Raw genomic sequence first — 20,719 nt, forward strand, 5'->3', positions numbered from 1 at the left:
ATTTGTGCCTGAGAGAAGTAAGCCCAACTTTACCTTACGTTTCTTTATAAATTAATTTGTTTTGGCATGTTTATTGCTAAGCATATATTATTATATACTGCAATTATATTTATCCATTAGAATTATATATTTTTTAATTCTTATTCCGTTCTGATACGGTTAAATTGAAAGGATTTGTTGTAAAGTGAGGGGAACTAAAATATCCTATAGTGTTGGTACATTATAACATTATTAGGCCTGCTGTTATTATTTCTGAAAATGCAACTTATACGAGACGTATCTTTTTTTTATTTTCCTCAAAAAAAAAAAATGTTATTGTGTTTTTAAAAGCATGCAGCAAACGAAAATATGCGACTAATCTGTTAAAAGTTGTTACTGTGGATTAACAAATTTACATTAGTAGGCTATTCTTATGCTTGGCTTCACAGATAGCAACAGAGTCTGGGCCAAATCTGGTTTACATTCACTTCTGGCTTTTTTCAGTCTTGATTGCAAATGTTTTTTTTTTAATGTACGATGGATAATTAAAACAAAAATCAGACGTGTGTATTTATAACATCAATTACTAGGCCTGCATTCTTTTTTTCAGAAATGGAAGTAACTTAAAAATGTTATTGTGTGTTTATAATTTTAATATTTTTATCTATAGGCCTATACAGCAAAACTACAGAGCTTCAGTAGGTTATTTTACGGAGCTGTAAACACGGGAATCTCTGACCGCATGCAATCTTTGACGAACACCCAATTCATACATCAAACTAGCTATATGTTGTTAAATTGTACATAGGCTATATATCAGATTATTTTATTTACAAGTTTCATGTTTGTGTTTATCCCGTTTTTTCCCCCGTTGCATCTGAAAATTACTTTCAGAATTTTTTTTTTCAAAGCAGATTCAAATAAATAAAAAATTTATATAATAGTTTAATAAAATCACGAGTATTATAATTTAAAGTAAAAAAAAAAGTGATGTTTATTATTTGGTTTTAGGTTAATTTTATCTTTACTTGTTTGACAGACTGTCAGTGGAATAAAATAATCACTGTTAATCTCCTCATTTCCACAGATGCAGAATGAAACTGTAACCACATCAAGTACTCGGAGTATTAAAGGGGTCAGCACTGGATAGCTGGCCAATCACAGCACGCCTCGCTTTTCAGACCGATGGGCTTTTCGACGCGTTTCAAAAAGGCGGGGCGTAGAGGAGAAACAATAACATACAGTATGTGGAAAATAATGTTTTTTTTTTTTTTACTTTAAACCGCATAAACACATTTCATTACACCAAATACACAAAATAATGTTCTTTTTAGCAGCATCATATGACCCCTTTAATTTTTTATGTTTATTTTTCAAAGATCCCTTAGTGGCCTTTTGGACCCCAGTTTGAAAACTCTTGCTATAGACTTTTGTCTTTTCTGCATTTTAGACAAAAATATAATTAAAAAAACGCTAACGGGGCCCTACATAATGTTTTTGTATGCTTTAGCTTACTTTATGGGCATTTTTGTCTCCAAACTATAGCTAAGTAACCTTTCATTCTCAGTTACAAGCCAAAAGTCAAGGCAAACAATGAATGCACATATGGGGCATCATCTCATGCAAAAAGACCACAGTAGTTCAGCTCCGAGCATGCGGGTGACACTTGACGTCATTAGGTTAGGGGACACAGAGTGCGATGATGATTCTGAGGTTGTATTATCGCTGGTTTGGGCTGCACACACACACACAGACAGACAGGCTGTGATTGACACAGTGAAGGGGTGGGGACGCAGGGTGGGGTCAGCAGCAGGGAGAGGCGGAGGAGAGACTCACAGCTCGAGCCCAACCCTGAAACACGGCAACAAACACACACTGAAAGGCGAGCGGGGCGACGGAAAGAGGGTTTATTTCTCGACGCCGGGGATATGATTTCTGTGATCCGCTGAGGCAACGAGCGCACCTTTCTCCTCTAATACTGAGGTGGAAAAACTGACATCGAGCTCCCTGTTATTCAAATATCACCCCGCCCGATCCGATCGACCCCCCTCCACTCCACCCCTTCACCGCCGCTTAGATACCGAGATGCACACGGAGACTCGGAACAAAAAAGTAAGTCCGTTTATCGTTCGCTATCGACTCATTTGGCAACGCAGCCGGTTGCTTTGGACGGCTGTCGCTGTCCGATTTCCATTCTGCAGGACTGCGCCTGAGTTCCTCATCTATGAGCAGTCACCCGGTTTCGGTTTGCTCGCCGTTAACCGTAATGAGCCGATATCTGAGCTGCTGGGTGATTACTTCACTCCTGTGCATGCGGCTCTGAGCCCGTGCTTATCCGAAAGCCTCCTAACGATAACGCTGGTGCATTTGAAATACTTGAGCAACTTGTGACAAAGTCGGTGTGTGGCACATCTGTCAGCCGTCGCATATCTGCAGTGCTGTTTTAAAGCGGCGAAGGCAGGAAGGAAGCGCGCCGAATGAGACACCATCTTAGCTGCTTTCTTAAAGGAACAGCAGCCTTGCATTTGCATGGGATGAAGAAATTCTCTTATGTTGTTGCTGCCCAGTGATGCTGTATGCTATTGCCTTTTGTCATCGTCTTTCAGTTGTTAAGGGCTAAATATCAATGTGTTGTCGGCAGTGCATTGTTTAACGTGAGACTGCAGCTTGTTTAGGACTGTAGGCTACTGAAAACTGTCATGAACATCCCATGATGCCAAGTAAGGAGGGTTTTGTAGTGTAGTGTATTTGAAACTGTGTTGGTTTTTGCTGCACAGAAGTATGTATTAGAACTTTTAAACGGGTTACACCGATATCAAGAGATAGCTGCATGTGTATATGTATGGTCAACTTGTCACTGTCACAAAATAAGACCTAACAGGATGATCAGTGCGACCCAGCATATAGCAAAGGGGTCTTTTGTGATTTGTTTTGTCAGTTGGTTGCATTTCAGAATGATTTACAGAATGAACGGTCAGTTATACAACAACGGCCCAGACAACAGTCATTATTCAGAAACATTTGACAGCAGAATGCAGTGATTGGCCAATCAGAAGAAGTGTGTAATTGGGGGGGAAAAAAAAAAATATATATATATATATAATTTGTAATTTATATTTTTAATAATGCATATTGGATACTATCATCTCAATATTAGCCAAATAGTTTGCAATTAATTGGCCTGCCTGATATATTGATCCATTACTACAAAGAAGCAAGAATAATTCTAATTAATTGTTACATTTCAAAATATTTTAATATTTTTGCAAAAAATATTTGTAAGCATCCAGCTTATTAGATATGTTTAGCAGATAGATATTAAAATGGCCAAATATCTTGGCATTTTGATCCATCCCTACAAAGATGCATTTTTTAAGATATAGACCTTAATCAGGCTCGCACCATATTTAATTTTGGACAGAAATGAACACAAGGCTGAAAGGGATAGACGTACAGTGCATTCTAAAGACTGTACTGTTTTCAAACACTATACTGATTGTTTAGCTGATGAAACGTCTTTCTATCCCATACAACCTCATTTCACCCGCATTAAATTCAATGTGGCATCTAACCTGACTGAGGTCTGTTGCATCTTTTAGTCTATTCTACCTCTGTAGAGCTACCTGTTAGACCTAATTAATGTAATTGTACACCACTTTTACCTTTAATATGGCATATTCTGCAACTGAACTCATTCTTGGGAGCAGTCTCCTGCATGAGTTGTAATTGACGGAGTCAGGGAGGTGAGTGGACTGAGGCATTATCATTGGAGGAACAGAGAGTGCTCTGGGTGTGCCAGACAGCTGGTAATCATTAACATCTATGGACAAACTTTGGTCAAAGTGGTTAAACACTCAGCTACCCTCTGTAGGTCTCAGCCTTTGGGTTTTATCAGGGTGACATCGCTTCAGGAGGGTGTTATAGGTTGAGGCATCCATTGGCAGCCTAATCAAGCCAACTAGCTGGGGGGTGATGTAAAGTGCATCTGTTTTTAGACGTTGAGACAGTTAGGGACTGCCACTGTCCTAGAGCACAGTTATTTTTAGGAGAAGGGTGCAGTTGGCCCTGGGTGTGACTGAGGTTGTGTTTTTGCAGGGTGGCAGTGGTGCACGCCTAGCAGTTCCTCTCACTCCCTGTCTTAAATCGCCTCTTGTGTTATTGACTGCACTTTAGCGTCACACCCTTAACCTGTCCTAAAGCTTAGCTCTAAAAGTGCAACACAAATTAGTCAGTGTTCTGTTTTGTATAAACTTGATTCTGTATCATAAGAAGTAGGACACGTCCTCATTAGATGTTTGAGGTAAGTCAACAATATGGTGTAATGCCTCAACATCGCATGCCTTGTTGACCATTGTCCCTCTCAAAAGCCCATAATTTTTTCTCTATTCTCAAGAATGTTAACCACATTATGAACTTAGACAGGCTGGTAATAGGACATTGTGCCACTGACGCCTTCAGTTTAGGCCTTATTCTGAATACAGTGTGTGAATACAGATAAAGGTGGGACAGTCCAGCTTGTCTTTTATGATCTACTAAGACAAGGTCATAAAAGACTCTCACACTTAGTCAGGTGTAAAATCCTTTTATATTCTTACACCCTACGTCCTGGGGTCAACATTACACCTGTAGATCTGAAGTTTTTCCTGTTGTTTATTGGACAGTCTTGGGAATCAAACTTCATTAGTACTTCTGGCAGGGGACCAGTCGTGTCTCACTGTCACTTTGTTTAAAGAAATGTTGAACATATACATCTAATCTAAAGGTTGACCGATATATCGATTTACCGATATTTTCCCGATATGTAAGCATTTTACCATAATCGGATATCGGTTTTGTAATATCGGATTCACCGATAAACGCCGCCGTCTTGTGGGTGCTTTGAGAATTGCGCACAGGATCGCTATTGCAGCGCGTCTGAGGGGAGACGAGACAACAACAACGGCGTGCAGGTAGGCCTACTTGATTTGCTGTAGTTAGTAAACTTTATTTAACATAATAGCCATTTATGCACAAATTAGATGCATTACATATATGCCTGATATGTAGTTTATGCAGCTTGGCTCTAAGAAATCGAGACCAACTCGAGTCATGTAAGATAATCTGTCAAGATCCTCTCCCAATAAAGACGTAACTTTGCATGAGTTAAATAATACAGCCATGAATGAGCGCATGTTGGAAATAAAAGCGCTGAATTTAATTCTCTCTCTGTTGTATATTTGCTCATCATTAATCTCGTGAAGCCGCTTTCATATTGCTGTTCACTCAGCGGGTTGATGTGGTTGATGCTCAGGAAATGCTCCAGCATGGCCACCGAATGTAAATTTTAACAAGATTCACTTGTTTAAAACACCCTAAATTGTATTAACATTTACTATATAACCATTATTTCGCTAATAAACATCTAAATAAATACAACTCTATGGTAATTATTTATTATCTCCACGAGCGATCGCATTTTGAGTATAGTTCTGTGTAACTGCATAGATAAACCACGCTGTCAGCAGGCATTTCATAACCTAGAAGGACAAAAACATTATTAATAATTCTGATATAACATTCCAGTTGAGAAATACAATAAAATACAATGTTTTGTTTGTTATCTTACAATATTCCAGAGAATGGATTGAAGCCTAAAACTGTAGTTTAAAATGAAGTTGATATGACTCTTGTCCTTCATTTATTTTCTCCATTTGAAAACATTAGACATTCTACATTTATTTTGCTTATTGTTAATATTAGTGTTCTTGCTGTTGATAAATAAAACGTTTTTTATTGTTGTAATATGAAGATTAAATTTAACATGAAAGACTGCTAATTTTCAACACTTAAAAAAAAATGACTGAAAAGAGGAAAAACCAAAGTGAAGTATGTTCTTACTTCACTCAGTCATTTATTTACTTTATAACAGTAAATAAATATCGGTTCTGCATATCGTTTATCGGGCACATAAACATGCAAATAATTAGTATCGGTTATAAAAAATCAATATCGTTTGATCACTAATCTATTCTTTCAACTTATTCCATTTGATAGCATGCACACAAAATACTTGTCCAGCGTCTGCGCTATTTCTCTCCAGAAGTTCTGAGCAATAAAATATGCCTTTGTAGGTATTTAAACTGCAGTTATTTAAATCAATGCAGGCGTTTATTGTTGTTGCATTACCACTATTTTGTTGTTGTTGTTCTGACTGTAAAACAACAAGCCGGGCCACTTGTTGGCAACTTGTGGACTATCTAATTAGTTCAGGAAAAAATAAATAAAAATTAGGTGTGCTTATGGCGAAATTCGCATCTTGCCCATTGTATGCATACCTTTGTGAATGCATTAAAAACATTGTATATTTTGGGTTTAATTGACAAGCTTCAAACAGATGCATTCACATTTTTTTGCGTTTTAGCATTTAACATATCACATGTTTCTGAACAGCATCATAAGAAGAAGCAAAATTCTTTGCAACGCTGAGGGGTTTTATAAGGGTTTCAAGCCTTTTTATATTTTCGAGAAAAGGAAATTGTATATATTCTCAAGGAAATTACAAATGAATCAGCCCTCTATGCCATCTGTAGATATGACAGTTCACTAAATGCAATAATCCAGACCTAGCTTGAGCTCAGAAAAATGACAATTTTAGGACCATTGACTTCAATATTACCATCTGCCCCTTCATTCCGTTCTGTTTCTTGTCATCTTGGTTTCTGATAAGTCTATATTTTATACTAAAATCCACCATTTTTAGCTCACGTACAGAGCACACGGTACTGAAAGGCCCTCAGTATTAAGTTAGTGAGCTAAGTGGACAAATTTAAGGTTATGTTTTTGGTCCTCCACTTTTAACACTGCTTTGAAGCAGAGTTCACAACCTATTTTACATCCGTAAAATGTGACATATTTCCAAGTTAAACAGGATATTCCATGAGAAAAGTGGGGTGAGACTTTGATTGGATCCTGAAAAGGGGTGAAAAAAAGTGGTGACTCGTGAAAAATAAGAGTGTTTGGTGGCATAATTTTAGAAATGGAAGAAACATATTACTTTTGAAAGATAGTTTCTTTTCAATAATAAACAAAGTTTTATTTCAACATATCAACATATTATTTCATAGTATCCTACACAGCGATAAAGGCTATGTCGATTAGCATTGCATTATAAATATACTTTACTATAGTGTAAATACTCAAGAAGGCTTGAAGAAGTTCGATGAACCATATATTGTCATAGTCTTGTGTTCAGTCTTCTGTTTATTCAGCTACAGCAAAGGGATTTCCTGGAATGATGTGCATTACCTTTCTTCTGCAGGCAACAATCCATAGCATCAGGCTTTAAAGGGGTTAGTTCACCCAAAAATTTTAATTATCCCATGTTTTACTCGCCCTCAACGCATCCTAGGTGTATATGACTTTATTCTTTCAGACGAATCCAATCAGAGTTGTATTTAAAATGATCCTTGCTCTTTCAAGCGTTAGACTGGCAGTAGGCGGGTGTTTTTTTTTCTCAACAGTCCAAAAGTAGTCAAATAAAGTGCGCGCATCCATAATAAAACGTGCCTCACATGGCTCCGGGGGGTGAATAAAGGCCTCCTGTAGCAACTCGATGTGTTTCTGTAAGAAAAATATCCATATTTAAAATGTTATAAACACTTTTCTCTCACTTCCGCTAACTGTCATAGGCAGAAGCCATTCCGGCGGATGACGTAGGTGTAGCACACGCGCCGGTGATTATTGATGAACACGGAAGCGGGGAGGAGAGACAGCAAAACAAAAAGCTGTTCATGAATTAGAAGCACAAACCGAGGATTTGTAAAGAAGAATGTCAGAGGATTTCTTCACCATTGCATAAATTAAATAGCCAAAATGTGCTTTTTACTGTTTTGTCTTGCTTTTCAAAGAAAAAATCATTTACAAAACAACAATTTAAAAATATTTACTTAACGTGAACATTTTTTAACATTCTAGCAGACATTATACCAATAAAACACAGCTTAACTTAAAATTATTAAGTTAGTAAAATAATATTTTTTGGCAATTTTTAGACCCCTTTCTTGAATAAGGCCCTGTTTCGTAGACGGGGCTTAGCCTAAGCCTGGATTAGGCCATAGTTCAATTAGGACATTTAAGTAATTTTTTTATAAATGTGCCTTAGAAAAACACATTACTGGTGTGCATCTTGAGACAAAACAAAGGCACTGATATATTTTAAGATCAGTCGGTGCAAGTTTCTTTAATTTGAAACAGCTCAGACTTACATTTTAGCCTAGGACTAGGCTTAAACCTTGTCTGTGAAACCGGGGGTATGTGTAAATGTTACAATAAAAGTGTTAATAGAGCTGTTGTAATTATTATTTTCTTTTTTTATTTTATTTTACAGAACAACAGTAAAATTACAGTTATAACATTTATTAATGTTGATGGAGTTCTTGCTTTTTGTCAGCTTTTATTTTGGCAGAAACCCGCAGCAAGACCTCGGTGCTTCTTTTTGTTGACAAATGATTTTCATTACGAATTTGGGAAGACGTTTGAAAACAAAGGCACTGATATATTTTAAGATCAGTCGGTGCAAGTTTCTTTAATTTGAAACAGCTCAGACTTACATTTTAGCCTAGGACTAGGCTTAAACCTTGTCTGTGAAACCGGGGGTATGTGTAAATGTTACAATAAAAGTGTTAATAGAGCTGTTGTAATTATTATTTTCTTTTTTTATTTTATTTTACAGAACAACAGTAAAATTACAGTTATAACATTTATTAATGTTGATGGAGTTCTTGCTTTTTGTCAGCTTTTATTTTGGCAGAAACCCGCAGCAAGACCTCGGTGCTTCTTTTTGTTGACAAATGATTTTCATTACGAATTTGGGAAGACGTTTGTTGCATGTATCGCATTGTCACATGCCTTGTAAAAATTCATAAAAAATGTTACTGAGCAGCTGACGAGTAACACTGTTTCAGCACAGATTTTCCTCGCGCTTTGGACTTTGAACCCTGCCGCCGTGAGCTCGTGCAGCACTGTTTGAATACACGCAATTTGTGCGTGTATTAGAAAACATAACATTCTGCAGTTTATTTAATTGTTTAAAGGGATAGTTCACACAAAAATGAAAATTCTGTAATTAATTACCCATGTCTCCTCATGTCGTTTCAAACCCGTAAGACCTTCGTTCATCTTCGGAACACAAATTAAGATATTTTTGATGGAATCTGAGAGCTGTCTGACCCTGCATAGACAGCAACACAACTGAAATGTTCCCAAGTCCAGAGACGTAGCAAGGAGATAGGTAAAATAATCCATGTGCCATCAGGGGTTCAACCGTAATTTTACGAAGCTACGAGAATAGTTTTTGTGCAACAACAAAAAAAAAGACTTTATTCAACAATTCGTCTCCTCCGCGTCACCCTGTAGTGCCATTTTGGAGAGTATCCGTTGGACGTAAACAACGTATGCTGTTTTGTGTCAGCTGCGTCACACGGATATGCTGTTTTCGTTCAGATCAAAGCACAACAAAGCAAAGGAAACAGATCCGGCGTGACGCATTGTCGAATAAAGTTGACGAATTGTTGAATAAAGTCTTTTTTTTTTTTTTTTTTTTTTTGCGCACAAAAAGTATTCTCGTAGCTTCGTAAAATTACGGTTGAACCCCTGATGTCACATGGATTATTTTACAGATCTCCTTGCTACGTTTCTGGACTTGGGAACATTTCAGTTGTATTGCTGTCTATGCAGGGTCAGACAGCTCTCAGATTCCATCAAAAATATCTTCATTTGTGTTCCAAAGATGAACGAAGGTCTTTTACGGGTTTTCTCATCGAAGACATGTGATGCAGTAGTAAACAGTCTCTCTCTGTCGGTGCTTGTAATGGTTTTTGCGTCTTTCTCGGTCCGCTTTAAATGTTTCCACACTGCCGTCATGTTTGCTGCATTAGCGCGCGCCTCTATTTGATTGTGTCACGTCATTGTTTGGTACAATTTATTCAGTCTTTTCGCTTATAATTTCGGTTTGCCGAACATTTGGTGCATCCCTAATTTCAATATAAGCCAAGAGGAAAAGTAAGCTAAAGTAAGGAAACTTTGCTTCCTTTGCCCCCTGTAAACAAACTTGCGAGACTAGCATATCTCACAGGCATGTGCGCTGCGCATACGTTCTGCGTCATCCGCTCGGAACGGCTTGCATGTATGACAGTTAGTGGAAGTGAGAGAAAAGTGTTTTAAACATTTTAAATATGGATATTTTTCACCAAAACCAAGATGGTGCAGCAGTAGTACGTCGTCTGTCCTGTTTGTTTGATTAGTGATTTTTTTTCTTCCTTTTTACGCTCTCATCTTACATTTTTTTTTACAAAACAAAGGGTAAATGCAACTGGGTTTTGTTTGTCTGCATGTATGACTGGAAGACGTAGATGAGCTGCACGGGATCCTCATTGGAACTTGTTGTTTGTAAAGGCAACTGAACTTGACGGCCGGTATTTGATCGAGAATTAATCTTTGTGCTCGTCACTTGTGGTTCGCTACACTGGATCAGCGACCTACATGTACCCTGGTCTGCTTTAAATGGCTGCTTTGAGGAGGTGAAATGCAGCATGGTAAGAGTTTTCTCGCTATTCTGGATTCGGGAAGAGTGTGGTTTAGTGGGCCATGGCCTGGAGGTTCCAGGCTGGATTTGTTTGGAATCTGACTCCAGGTGTAAAGTCGCTGTTCAAGTTAATAAATTTACAGTCACTGCCTTTCCGTGGATCTAGAGGAGCAATGCAGCACGGAAGTTGGTGAATAATTTTGTTCGTCTTATTCACGCGGTGTCATATTCAAACAAGCTATGATACTGGCAAATACTCTTCTACCCTAGTCGGACAATCAGACTTTGGTATTCACGTGCAATTGTCAAAAGGGACCGATAACGGGAGGTATACCTGTGCTTCAATGACTGTGAGTGACCGTCAAAATCTAAACATGCGTGTTGATTTATATGCATATGAACTCGACGAAGTTGTATCATTATGTTCCTCAATATGTTTATACATTGCCCTGTCTTTTTCAATGTGTAGCATATGGGGATTCTTTACCTAGATCAGCTTTGCGCAAAAGTTTTATAATTATGTTTTTGTTGATTTCTGGGAATGTAGCATTAAATCCAGGTCCACAAGATGTACCAGCCTCATATTCTACTCCAGCAGATTTTAAAATCAGATCTGGGTTAGGCTTTGTTAATTTAAATGTACGAAGTTTACTTCCTAAAATGGTGCGTATATGGATAAAGAATACCGATGCTGATGTTTTGGTAATCTCTGAAACCTGGCTTAAAAGTTCTGTCACAGATAATGCTATTAATATTGAGGGATATAATGTTTTTTAGAATTGATCGGCCAAAAAGAGGGGGCGGGTTAGCGATTTATGTAAAAAATAGGTATGCGGCAACTCTGTTGATATCTAAATCAATATATTACTGGCAGTCGATGTAGTATTTTCAAAGACTTTAGCTCTTACTGTTGTGGGTTGTTATAGACCTCCGTCAGCAACAAATGAATCTCTTTTATCTTTAACAGATTCTCTATCTAAGTTAAATTTTAAGGAAATGGTATTAATTGGAGATCCAAATTCGAACTGGTTACAGTCTTTGTCTGCTGAAGTTAAACTCTTGTGATACTTTTAGGTATCTACCTAGTTTAGGTACTAGGGCTGGGCGATATTTCGATAACGATAATTTTCGCGATATAATTCTCCTCGATAAAACGGTATGAAGAGTTCGATATAATGTTTATGCGCCAAAAGCGGAACGACCACACAGACCGTTTATCTGCTCGGATCAAAGGTCAAACTGCCGTGCGGCGCGAGATCACTAGAGCAGATTTGTTTACTCGGTCACGTGAGCACTAAGCAGCGCCGTGAGATCCAGTGTGAAGCGCTTGAATTCAGCGATGAACACAAATGACTCAGTGATTTAAACTAGTTTAAAGCCAAACAGGAGAAACACTGTGTGCAACGAGATAGTCAGAATGCTTTTCAATCTACAAATCGCCATCATTTACCATGAATTTACTGCAGTAATACTCACTGCACCATGGTATTGTGGCAGAAATGTGGGATATTCACATTGAATTTTATTACAGGATTAATGGTATATAATTATAGTATTTATTTGTGATTAAGCTATAGCATGTGTGCATTTACACAGAGTGTTTTTCATACAAATAGGCTTCCTAAAAAACATATATTTATATTCTATATGTGTGGTTTTAACTGTTTATCATGATTTAAATGTATGCTACTATGGGAGACCAATGCTTAATTAAAAAACAAACAAAAAAACATGGTCAGAATAAATGTAACCATATAAAACTGAGATTGCTACAATTTTACAGATGTTACTGATTTTGACAATGAACAAAAATTTACCTCAGCATCTTAACTCAAGCTACTATCAAATATGCATTTCTAATAGACAAAACAACCAATCAGATTTGAGAACCAGAACGAACTGTTGTATAATTATCGATATCGACTGATGATTTTTTTTGGCTATATCGCCCAGCTCTATGTACAACGATGACAAGGAAAGCCAAAGCTGATTACTTTTTAAATGAAACAACTCGTAATCTAAACAAACCTAAGAAATTCTGGAAACATATTGACTCTATTTCAGGTGCAAAAAAGCCTGAAGGACTTCCATTGTACATAATGGACAGTACCATAAAAATCTTAAATAAAGGAGAGATGCTGAACCGTTTTAATAAATATTTGTTGCTGTAGGATCATCGCTAAAGGTACCTAAAACTATAGATATGAATAATGATACGGAAATCAGAGGAAGGCATTTAACAGCAATTCATTTTAGTTTTAAACCGCTTTCTACTTGTCAGATAAAAAAAGCTCTCAAACTACTAGATGTACATAAGTCAGCTGGTCCTGACAAATTAGAACCACGTTTTTTAAAATTAGCTGCAGATTACATTGCTGCCTCTTTGACATATATTTATAATCTCTCACTGAGTTTAAATGCATTCCCAAATATATGGGCGTCTGCTTTTGTTGTCCCATTGTTAAAAGGAGGAGATCTTTCTGATATGAATAACTATAGGCCGATTTCTAAACTTTGTACTTTGTCTTAGGTTTTTGAATCTAATTAGTGAGCAGTTGATTTCATATCTTACAGAACATGATATTTTATCACGTAATCAGTCTGGTTTTAGGAAACAACACAGTACAACCACAGCTGTGACTAGGGTTATAAACAATATCATTGAGGTGCTTGATGAAGGTCATTATTGTGTATCACTTTTTATCGATCCGTCCAAGGCTTTCGATACCGTTGATTTCAGTTTATTAAAAACTAGATTGAAACAAATTGGAATGTCAAATGAGACAGCCTCTTGGTTCGAAAGCTACTTAGTGGGTAGAACACAATGTGAGCAAATGGAAGGCCATTCATTTGCACCATTGCAGATTATGAGAGGTGTTCCTCAGGGATCTGTTTTGAGGCCTCTGCTTTTTATTATTTATTTTAATTTAATCTTGATTTTAATACTGGTCATGTTCATTTTAATTTTTATGTAGTGGTCGACCGAAATGGGTTTTTTGACAGCCGATGCCGATATCTTGGAAAGCAGGGTGGCCGATGGCCGACATAAAGCTGATATAATTTTTTTTATTTTAATTTATATTTAAGAAATTTGAAATAATTTGAAAATGGATAATATTATTAAATTATTAAAAATAATTGTGTAAAATAAACATACTTATACTTTAGAAGACAAAGCGTTTTTCACAAATAAATATTTAATAAAAATCTAATTAAAAAGGAAGTAAACACGGTAACCAACAGGGCACTCAGCATCTATTCTGGGAAGTTTGTGTGAATCATTTTATTTATTTATTTTTTTAAATAAAGCCAAGGTAACACTCATTTTACATATAGCACACAATGAAAATGACATGAAGATGACAGTGGGCAAATGCATAAAGCACAGCATAATTTGAAATCACTAGTTTAAAGTTTGTCGATCGCGCGTCTCCAGTGAAGCTGAACTCTCCTCCTGTCAGCATGGATCAACCGTCACCCAGAGAACACGCGATCATGCAGGATACAAATGCATACTTCACAAGATCTCAACTAGATTCGACTAAGTCTGAAAGGTTTGTGAAATTAAATGTTCATTAGACATTCAAAGATTTGTTTAAATGATATAAATGCGTGTTTGCTGAATGCTGACGGCAAATGAGAAAGTATTATAATGTTTGCATTTCTATTACTAATATTATTAAAACAATCGTTATAATACTTTTTGTATACATTTACATTTTTTTGTTTAACAGTTCTATTTGATTATTAGATAGACTTCTATCCATATTAAGATGACAGTGGGCAAATGCATAAAGCACAGCATAATTTGAAATCACTAGTTTAAAGTTTGTCGATCGCGCGTCTCCAGTGAAGCTGAACTCTCCTCCTGTCAGCATGGATCAACCGTCACCCAGAGAACACGCGATCATGCAGGATACAAATGCATACTTCACAAGATCTCAACTAGATTCGACTAAGTCTGAAAGGTTTGTGAAATTAAATGTTCATTAGACATTCAAAGATTTGTTTAAATGATATAAATGCGTGTTTGCTGAATGCTGACGGCAAATGAGAAAGTATTATAATGTTTGCATTTCTATTACTAATATTATTAAAACAATCGTTATAATACTTTTTGTATACATTTACATTTTTTTGTTTAACAGTTCTATTTGATTATTAGATAGACTTCTATCCATATTAGACCGAACTAAATGACGACAGCGAACAAGAGGGAGAATGTGGTGTGCGCTCAGGTGCTGCGGCTGCCGTTCTCAGCGCTGTCAAAATAAAAGTCCCGCCTCAAACACATCGGCCAAACAGAAAAACTTATCAGCAGATGCCGATATTTGAAAAATGCCAGATATCGGCCGATATATCGGTCGACCATATTTTTATGCTGATGACGCTGTGATTTATTGTAGCGCACCTAAATTACACCAAGCTAGGGCTGAAACGATTCCTCGAATACCTCGAGTAACTCGAATACAAAAAAATCATCTTCGTTTAGGCCATTTACTGTAACTACACACGGAACACCCCACGGACCATTATTACTGACGCACAACCCGATAAACGCTGGACCAGACCATAGACTGTATAAAAACAGAGACCAGACTTTTAAAAAAAAGCGCTGGACATATTTAAGACCATAAATCAATATGGTGGCTAGTAATAATGTCTCTACATTAGCTATGTTTTGTGAAAGACTAAACGCCATTGTGCATAAAAATACCACACAAAGAAAGTTAGTCAATATCACATGAAGAGTGCCAGTTTTCACCTCTAAAATTAAAATTACAATTAAAATTGATTACAAATGTGATTTTATTCAACAGTTCAATAAACAAGAAGGTGATATTATGAGACTTATGTTTTATACACTATATTGTCTGTTTTTGCTTTATTTTGCCAACAAAAAAAGTTCCAAACACAGCCACAGCACTGTTTTGCGTCTCTGTGCAACATGACTTTGAGCATTTTGTTCCTGAATGAATCAACCGTTTAAATGATTCGGTTCAGTCGCAATGACTCACTTCTTAACAGTGACTTGCTGCCACCTGCTGCAAGCATTTAAAGTATCTTTTCGTTTTTCAAATAATTTGAAATACCAGTATTCAGTGTTTTATGTTTAAAATAACAAAATATTATTTATGCATTTGTAACTGCAGGTTAAATGCATTCATGTCCCTCTTGTGTGGGAAATTCATCCCATGCAGCTTCTGTGTTTCCTCTGCATTGCAAAGATGAATTTTGATACTGATATAATTTGTTTGGTAACAGCCCAAATGTCTTTTATTCTAACTGACTGATTAAATATAAGAATTTGACTCTAAAGACGATGCACACTTTTAGAAAAAAAGGCTTTATAAAGGTAAAAATGCCCATAAAATGTAAACATCAATTTAAACTTATTGGAACAGATTAATTTCTATCACTGCTGTGAACTGACCCGCACACAGAATTTGAAGGATATCAAAAACAAGTTTTACACACACACACACACAGGTTTGTTTTTGTGAAAAGTGGGGACATCCCATAGGCGTAATGGTTTTTATACTATACAGACCGTATATTCTATTGCCCTACACCAAACCTACCCCTTACAGGAAACCTGGTGCTATTTCAGATTTTCAATACACTCCATTCTGTGTGATTTATAAGTGTTTTGAAAAGTGGGGACATGGGGTAATGTCCTGAAAAGTCACCTTCTCCTTGTAATACCTATGTCATACCTTTGTCATTATACAAATTTATGTCCTCATTTGTCACAGAAAAACACGCACACATATACACACACACACACACACACATATATGGACATTTAAGAGGGTTTATTCTCCAAATAACTTGATAGATAAATTTCATGTTGCAGAAAAATGTGTTTAAAAATTGTGTATGGACTCTTGTTCTTGTTCCAAGTTACCTTCCTGTCCACTGATGTTTGCCTCTCACAAAAGCCACAAAGCCTTCCAAGAAGACAGTAAAGGCTTATGTCATGTTTGAGCTTTAGTTAGGCTGAAACTTGAAAGTTAAATTGCACGACATAAATTCAATGTTTAGGTATTATTATTATTTGTATTACTATTATTTAGATTTATGCCTTAGTTTTAGTTTGTACTGTTTACCTTTTTTAAAGTAATGTGAAATTGATTTTTGTATTTTTATTTATTTACTTTTGTATTGATATATTGTATTTGCATTTTGAATGTAATTTGGCAATTAAATAGGTTTAGTTTTCACGGTTATTAATGTATGCAATTTCAGCAATAAAAATGTAAATTTTTCTAAAAGGAAAACAAATGAGTTGTTTAAGAAATCTATCTTATTATCTCTTGCATATTTAGTATTGCTCTTTAATAAAAAATATGACTTCTTATCCGATTAATCGATGGAATTATCTGTAGAATACTCGATTACTAAAATAATCGATAGCTACAGCCCTACACCAAGCTGTGTTCTTATTCCAGAGTGCTTTTTGATGTTGTGCAACAAAGGCTTTGTGGCCTAAAACTGACTTTGAATGTGACTAAAACTAAAGCTATGTTATTTTCAAGATCAAAGAAACAAGTGGCAAATCAACTATCAAGTGTGGAGGACAGAGGAGCCTCTTAAAGAAGAAGTTACAGGTCTGTGAGGGCCAGAAACCTTGCTTGTTTGTAGGTGACCAAATACTTATTTTACCGAGGAATTTACCAATGAATTCTTTAAAAATCCTACAATGTGATTTTCTGGATTTTTTTTTCTCATTTTGTCTCTCATAGTTGAGGTATACCTATGATGAAAATTACAGGCCTCTCTCATCTTTTTAAGTGGGAGAACTTGCACAATTGGTGGCTGACTAAATACTTTTTTGCCCCACTGTATATCTCAGTTTTATGCTTGATGACTCCTTCTTTTTTAAATACCATATTAATCAGTTAAGGACAAAACTAAAGGTAAAGCTTGGGTTCTATTACAGAAATAACCCCTGCTTTTCATCCGAGGCAAGAAGAAGATTGGTTTCTGCCACATTTGTGCCAGTCCTTGATTATGGAGCCATTCTGTATAAATCGGCATCTACCAAACTTTTAGGTTCTTTGGACACTCTGTATCACGGTGCGCTCAGATTTATATTAAATTCTAATGTTAGTACCCATTTTTGTGATTTGTATAATAGAGTTGGTTGGACGTCATTATCAACACGCAGACATAATCACTGGTACATGATTATAAATCCATCTTGGGTTTACTGCCTCCATATCTTTGTTCCCTCACCCAGCCTAAAGCTAAAGGACTTGTACATTCTTTCGGTACCATTTGCACGAACTGAACTTGGAAAATAAGCTTTTCAGTTTGCAGCACCCAATGATTGAAACTTTTTACAACACTTGAAGTTTAGACCTTATAGTGTCAATGAACAATTTAAAATTCTTGATTAATGAGCTGTTGAAGGAAGAATTAATTTGTAAATCTTTAATTGTTGTCAACACATTGGTTTTGTGTTCTTCTTATGAAATGTAGTGCTGCATCTTGGCCAGGTCACTTTTGTAAAATAATTTTAATCTCAGAAAATTTTACCTGGTTAAGGACAAATAAAAATTTAAAAACAATTTTTCTTACAAAAACACATCGATTCGCTACAGGAGGCCTTTATTCACAGTTTTATTATGGATGGATGCACTTTATTTGACTACTTTTGGACTGTTGAAAACACCCACCTGCTGCCATTATAAAGCTTGGATAATTTTTTAATATAACTCCGATTGGATTTGTCTGAAAGAAAAGTTATATACACCTAGGATGCCTTGAGGGTGAGTAAAACAGGCTAATTAAAATTTTTGGGTGAAATAGCTAACCCTTTAATAATGTCCAATTTGTTTTATGCAACAGTAAAACATGGCTGTTCACTTTCAGATGTTGTAGTGATGCTTTCTTTCAAAAAACATACAGTATGTTGGTTGTATGATTTTTAAAATATATTTTAATGCAATTTAAATTGATTTTAGAAGAAGAAATATCGTATCGTATATTGAATATTGCATTTTTATATTGCATGCTATTTTATATTGCATCGCAAATATTGCACACTATCGTATCATATATTAAATTTTTCTTCAGTATCGCACAGTCCTATTCTCTAACCATTTAAAAAAATAAAAGTACAAATGCAATGAAAATACAGGTGTCAGTAATCTGTAATCTGCAAGTACCAAAAATAAAACTATTGGTATCGTACTCTTTTTGGAAGAATTGGTATTGGTGCATCCCTAGAATTAAATTAGGCACATTTTCATTTCATGTTGCTTTGAAATAAAAATGAGATTAAGTTCAGCAAAAGCATGGAGAATGTCCTGGACTTTTTGGAGTTTATGTATGTTGCAGGTGGCAGAAGAAACGAATGTACCTCTGATACAATCAAGGTCTTTTCTTACTGTGAGATCTACACGAGGAGGATTCGGTTGTCCGAGAGAGCAGAGGAAGTGAGGCACCAGCACACTGGCTGGAGGGAAAATGAGACTGAGAGGTTAAAGGGGACATGCAGCGTTATGTGGTTTAGTTAGAGGTGAGGTTTTGCATGAGTGGGGGCTCTGGGGTGTGCTTGTGTGTGTGACCCAAAAAACACCTTGAAATAGCACTATATTCAAAATTTCCTGAAATTATATGATTACTTTTATGACTACAAAGTGCTAATGCTAATGCTATTGCTGTTTGATACCATTTGGTATGTTTTTAGTTTTTTTTTGCATGTGTTGTGTAAGGGTGCTCTGATCAGGTTTTTTTTTTGTTTTTTTTACTGGAAGAAATACCAATCACTGACCACCTTTTTGAAGCCGTCTTTTTATCATGTTATAGGAATGCTCTGATCAGATATTTTTTCCACACGTTAATACTTTTATTCAGCAAAGATGCATTAAATTGATCAAAATTGACAGCAAAAATAATGTTACTAAAGATTTTTGTACTTTAAGTTTTTTATTTATTTATTATTATATATTTTTTTTTACTTCTTGAACTTTCTATGCATCAAAGAATCCTGAAAAAATGTGTCACGGTTTATAAAAAATATTAAGCAGTACAACATTGATAATAATAAAAATAAGAGGTTTCTTGAGCACCAAATCAGCCTATTAGAATAATTTCTGAAGGATCATGTGACAATGAAGATTGGAGTATAGGAATCAATTATGTTTTCAATTATGAGGTAGATATGTGGGGGCGTGTTAGAACGAGCCGTTTTAGGGGGGCGTGGCAGAGTCTTAACTTTGATAAAGAATATCTCTTTGGTTTTGAGACTTTAGTCTTTGCAACTTCAGGGATCTTATCTATGCACAATCAGCTTGTAACACTCCAAAGAGAAATGAAAACTTGAAATCGCATCATATGACCCCTTTAAATCTAACAAATCTGTGTTAAAGCTACAAAAGTGATTTTCCGTTATGTTTTGATGTTTGATTAACGTTCATGACAGAGAAAGCAACAGGAACATTAAACTGCTGTGAACAAATATACTGTAACGTTCATTTTCTTTCTCAATTGTTTCCCTTTGAAACACTGACCTAAGCCATGAGCAACTGCGTTTACAAGGATACTTGCAGAGCACAGTATTTCAGGCACAAATAGACGCAGAAGTGAACAGAATTCAGTGATCACGTGCATCTGCGTGGCTCTCACCGTGTCTACACCGGACGCAAGCGGCACGATGTGACGTGACAAAATACAATAGAATCCATTATAATCAGTGATGCTGTTTACACTGGATGTGGCGCAGCACGACAAATCCCCGACAGTAAACTGATGCCTTGTTCTCTTTGTGACGTACTGACACAAAGTTCAAATGATATGCAACGGTGACTTTGTCGCGTCCAGTGTAGACAGACTTTGGGGCCGTTCACATGTCGCGCCTAAAAATGCATGGGAAAACGCCAGTCGTGCCGCTTTCTCCTTCTTTCCAAAGCGCTCGGGAGCTTGCGCTTTCGTAGTGTCTGCCGTTGCTAAGCAACCATGACCTGTGCGCTCTCCACGACGACGCGGAAGTTTCAACAAAAGATAAATGAATGAATTTACAGCACTGAAAATTGCGTGCAGTAGCTCTGCTACTAAATGTATTTAAAATGGTTATCTCTGTACAGCTGTCGCATCTGGTGTAGACGCAGTGTCTGTGTGTGAGCAAAGAAAACAATCAGTATAGATATAACGATCAGTATACTAGACGTC

At 36.4% G+C, this 20,719-nt stretch overlaps 1 protein-coding gene across 4 annotated transcripts in view; it reads left to right on the forward strand.

Moving 5' to 3' along the window:
* Positions 1 to 1,728: 1,728 nt before the first annotated feature.
* LOC107581946 (Krueppel-like factor 8) overlaps positions 1,729 to 20,719 on the forward strand; it is a 49,866-nt gene continuing 30,875 nt past the window's right edge. For 2 of the 4 annotated variants that reach the window (XR_001608880.1, XM_016267639.1), the window contains exon 1: positions 1,729 to 2,091. Coding sequence is in view for 1 of the 4 variants with exons in the window: in XM_016267639.1 (XP_016123125.1) it covers positions 2,065 to 2,091 (27 nt within the window). In the remaining 3 variants the exon portion in view is untranslated. Of the gene's footprint in view, positions 2,092 to 14,058; positions 14,095 to 20,719 lie in introns of those variants that run through there. The other 2 variants (XM_016267640.1, XM_016267642.1) reach the window with 2 other exon arrangements.

This window comes from Sinocyclocheilus grahami, unplaced genomic scaffold (assembly GCF_001515645.1).
Source record: "Sinocyclocheilus grahami isolate Dianchi unplaced genomic scaffold, SAMN03320097.WGS_v1.1 scaffold39.1, whole genome shotgun sequence".
NCBI classification, from domain to species: domain Eukaryota; kingdom Metazoa; phylum Chordata; class Actinopteri; order Cypriniformes; family Cyprinidae; genus Sinocyclocheilus; species Sinocyclocheilus grahami.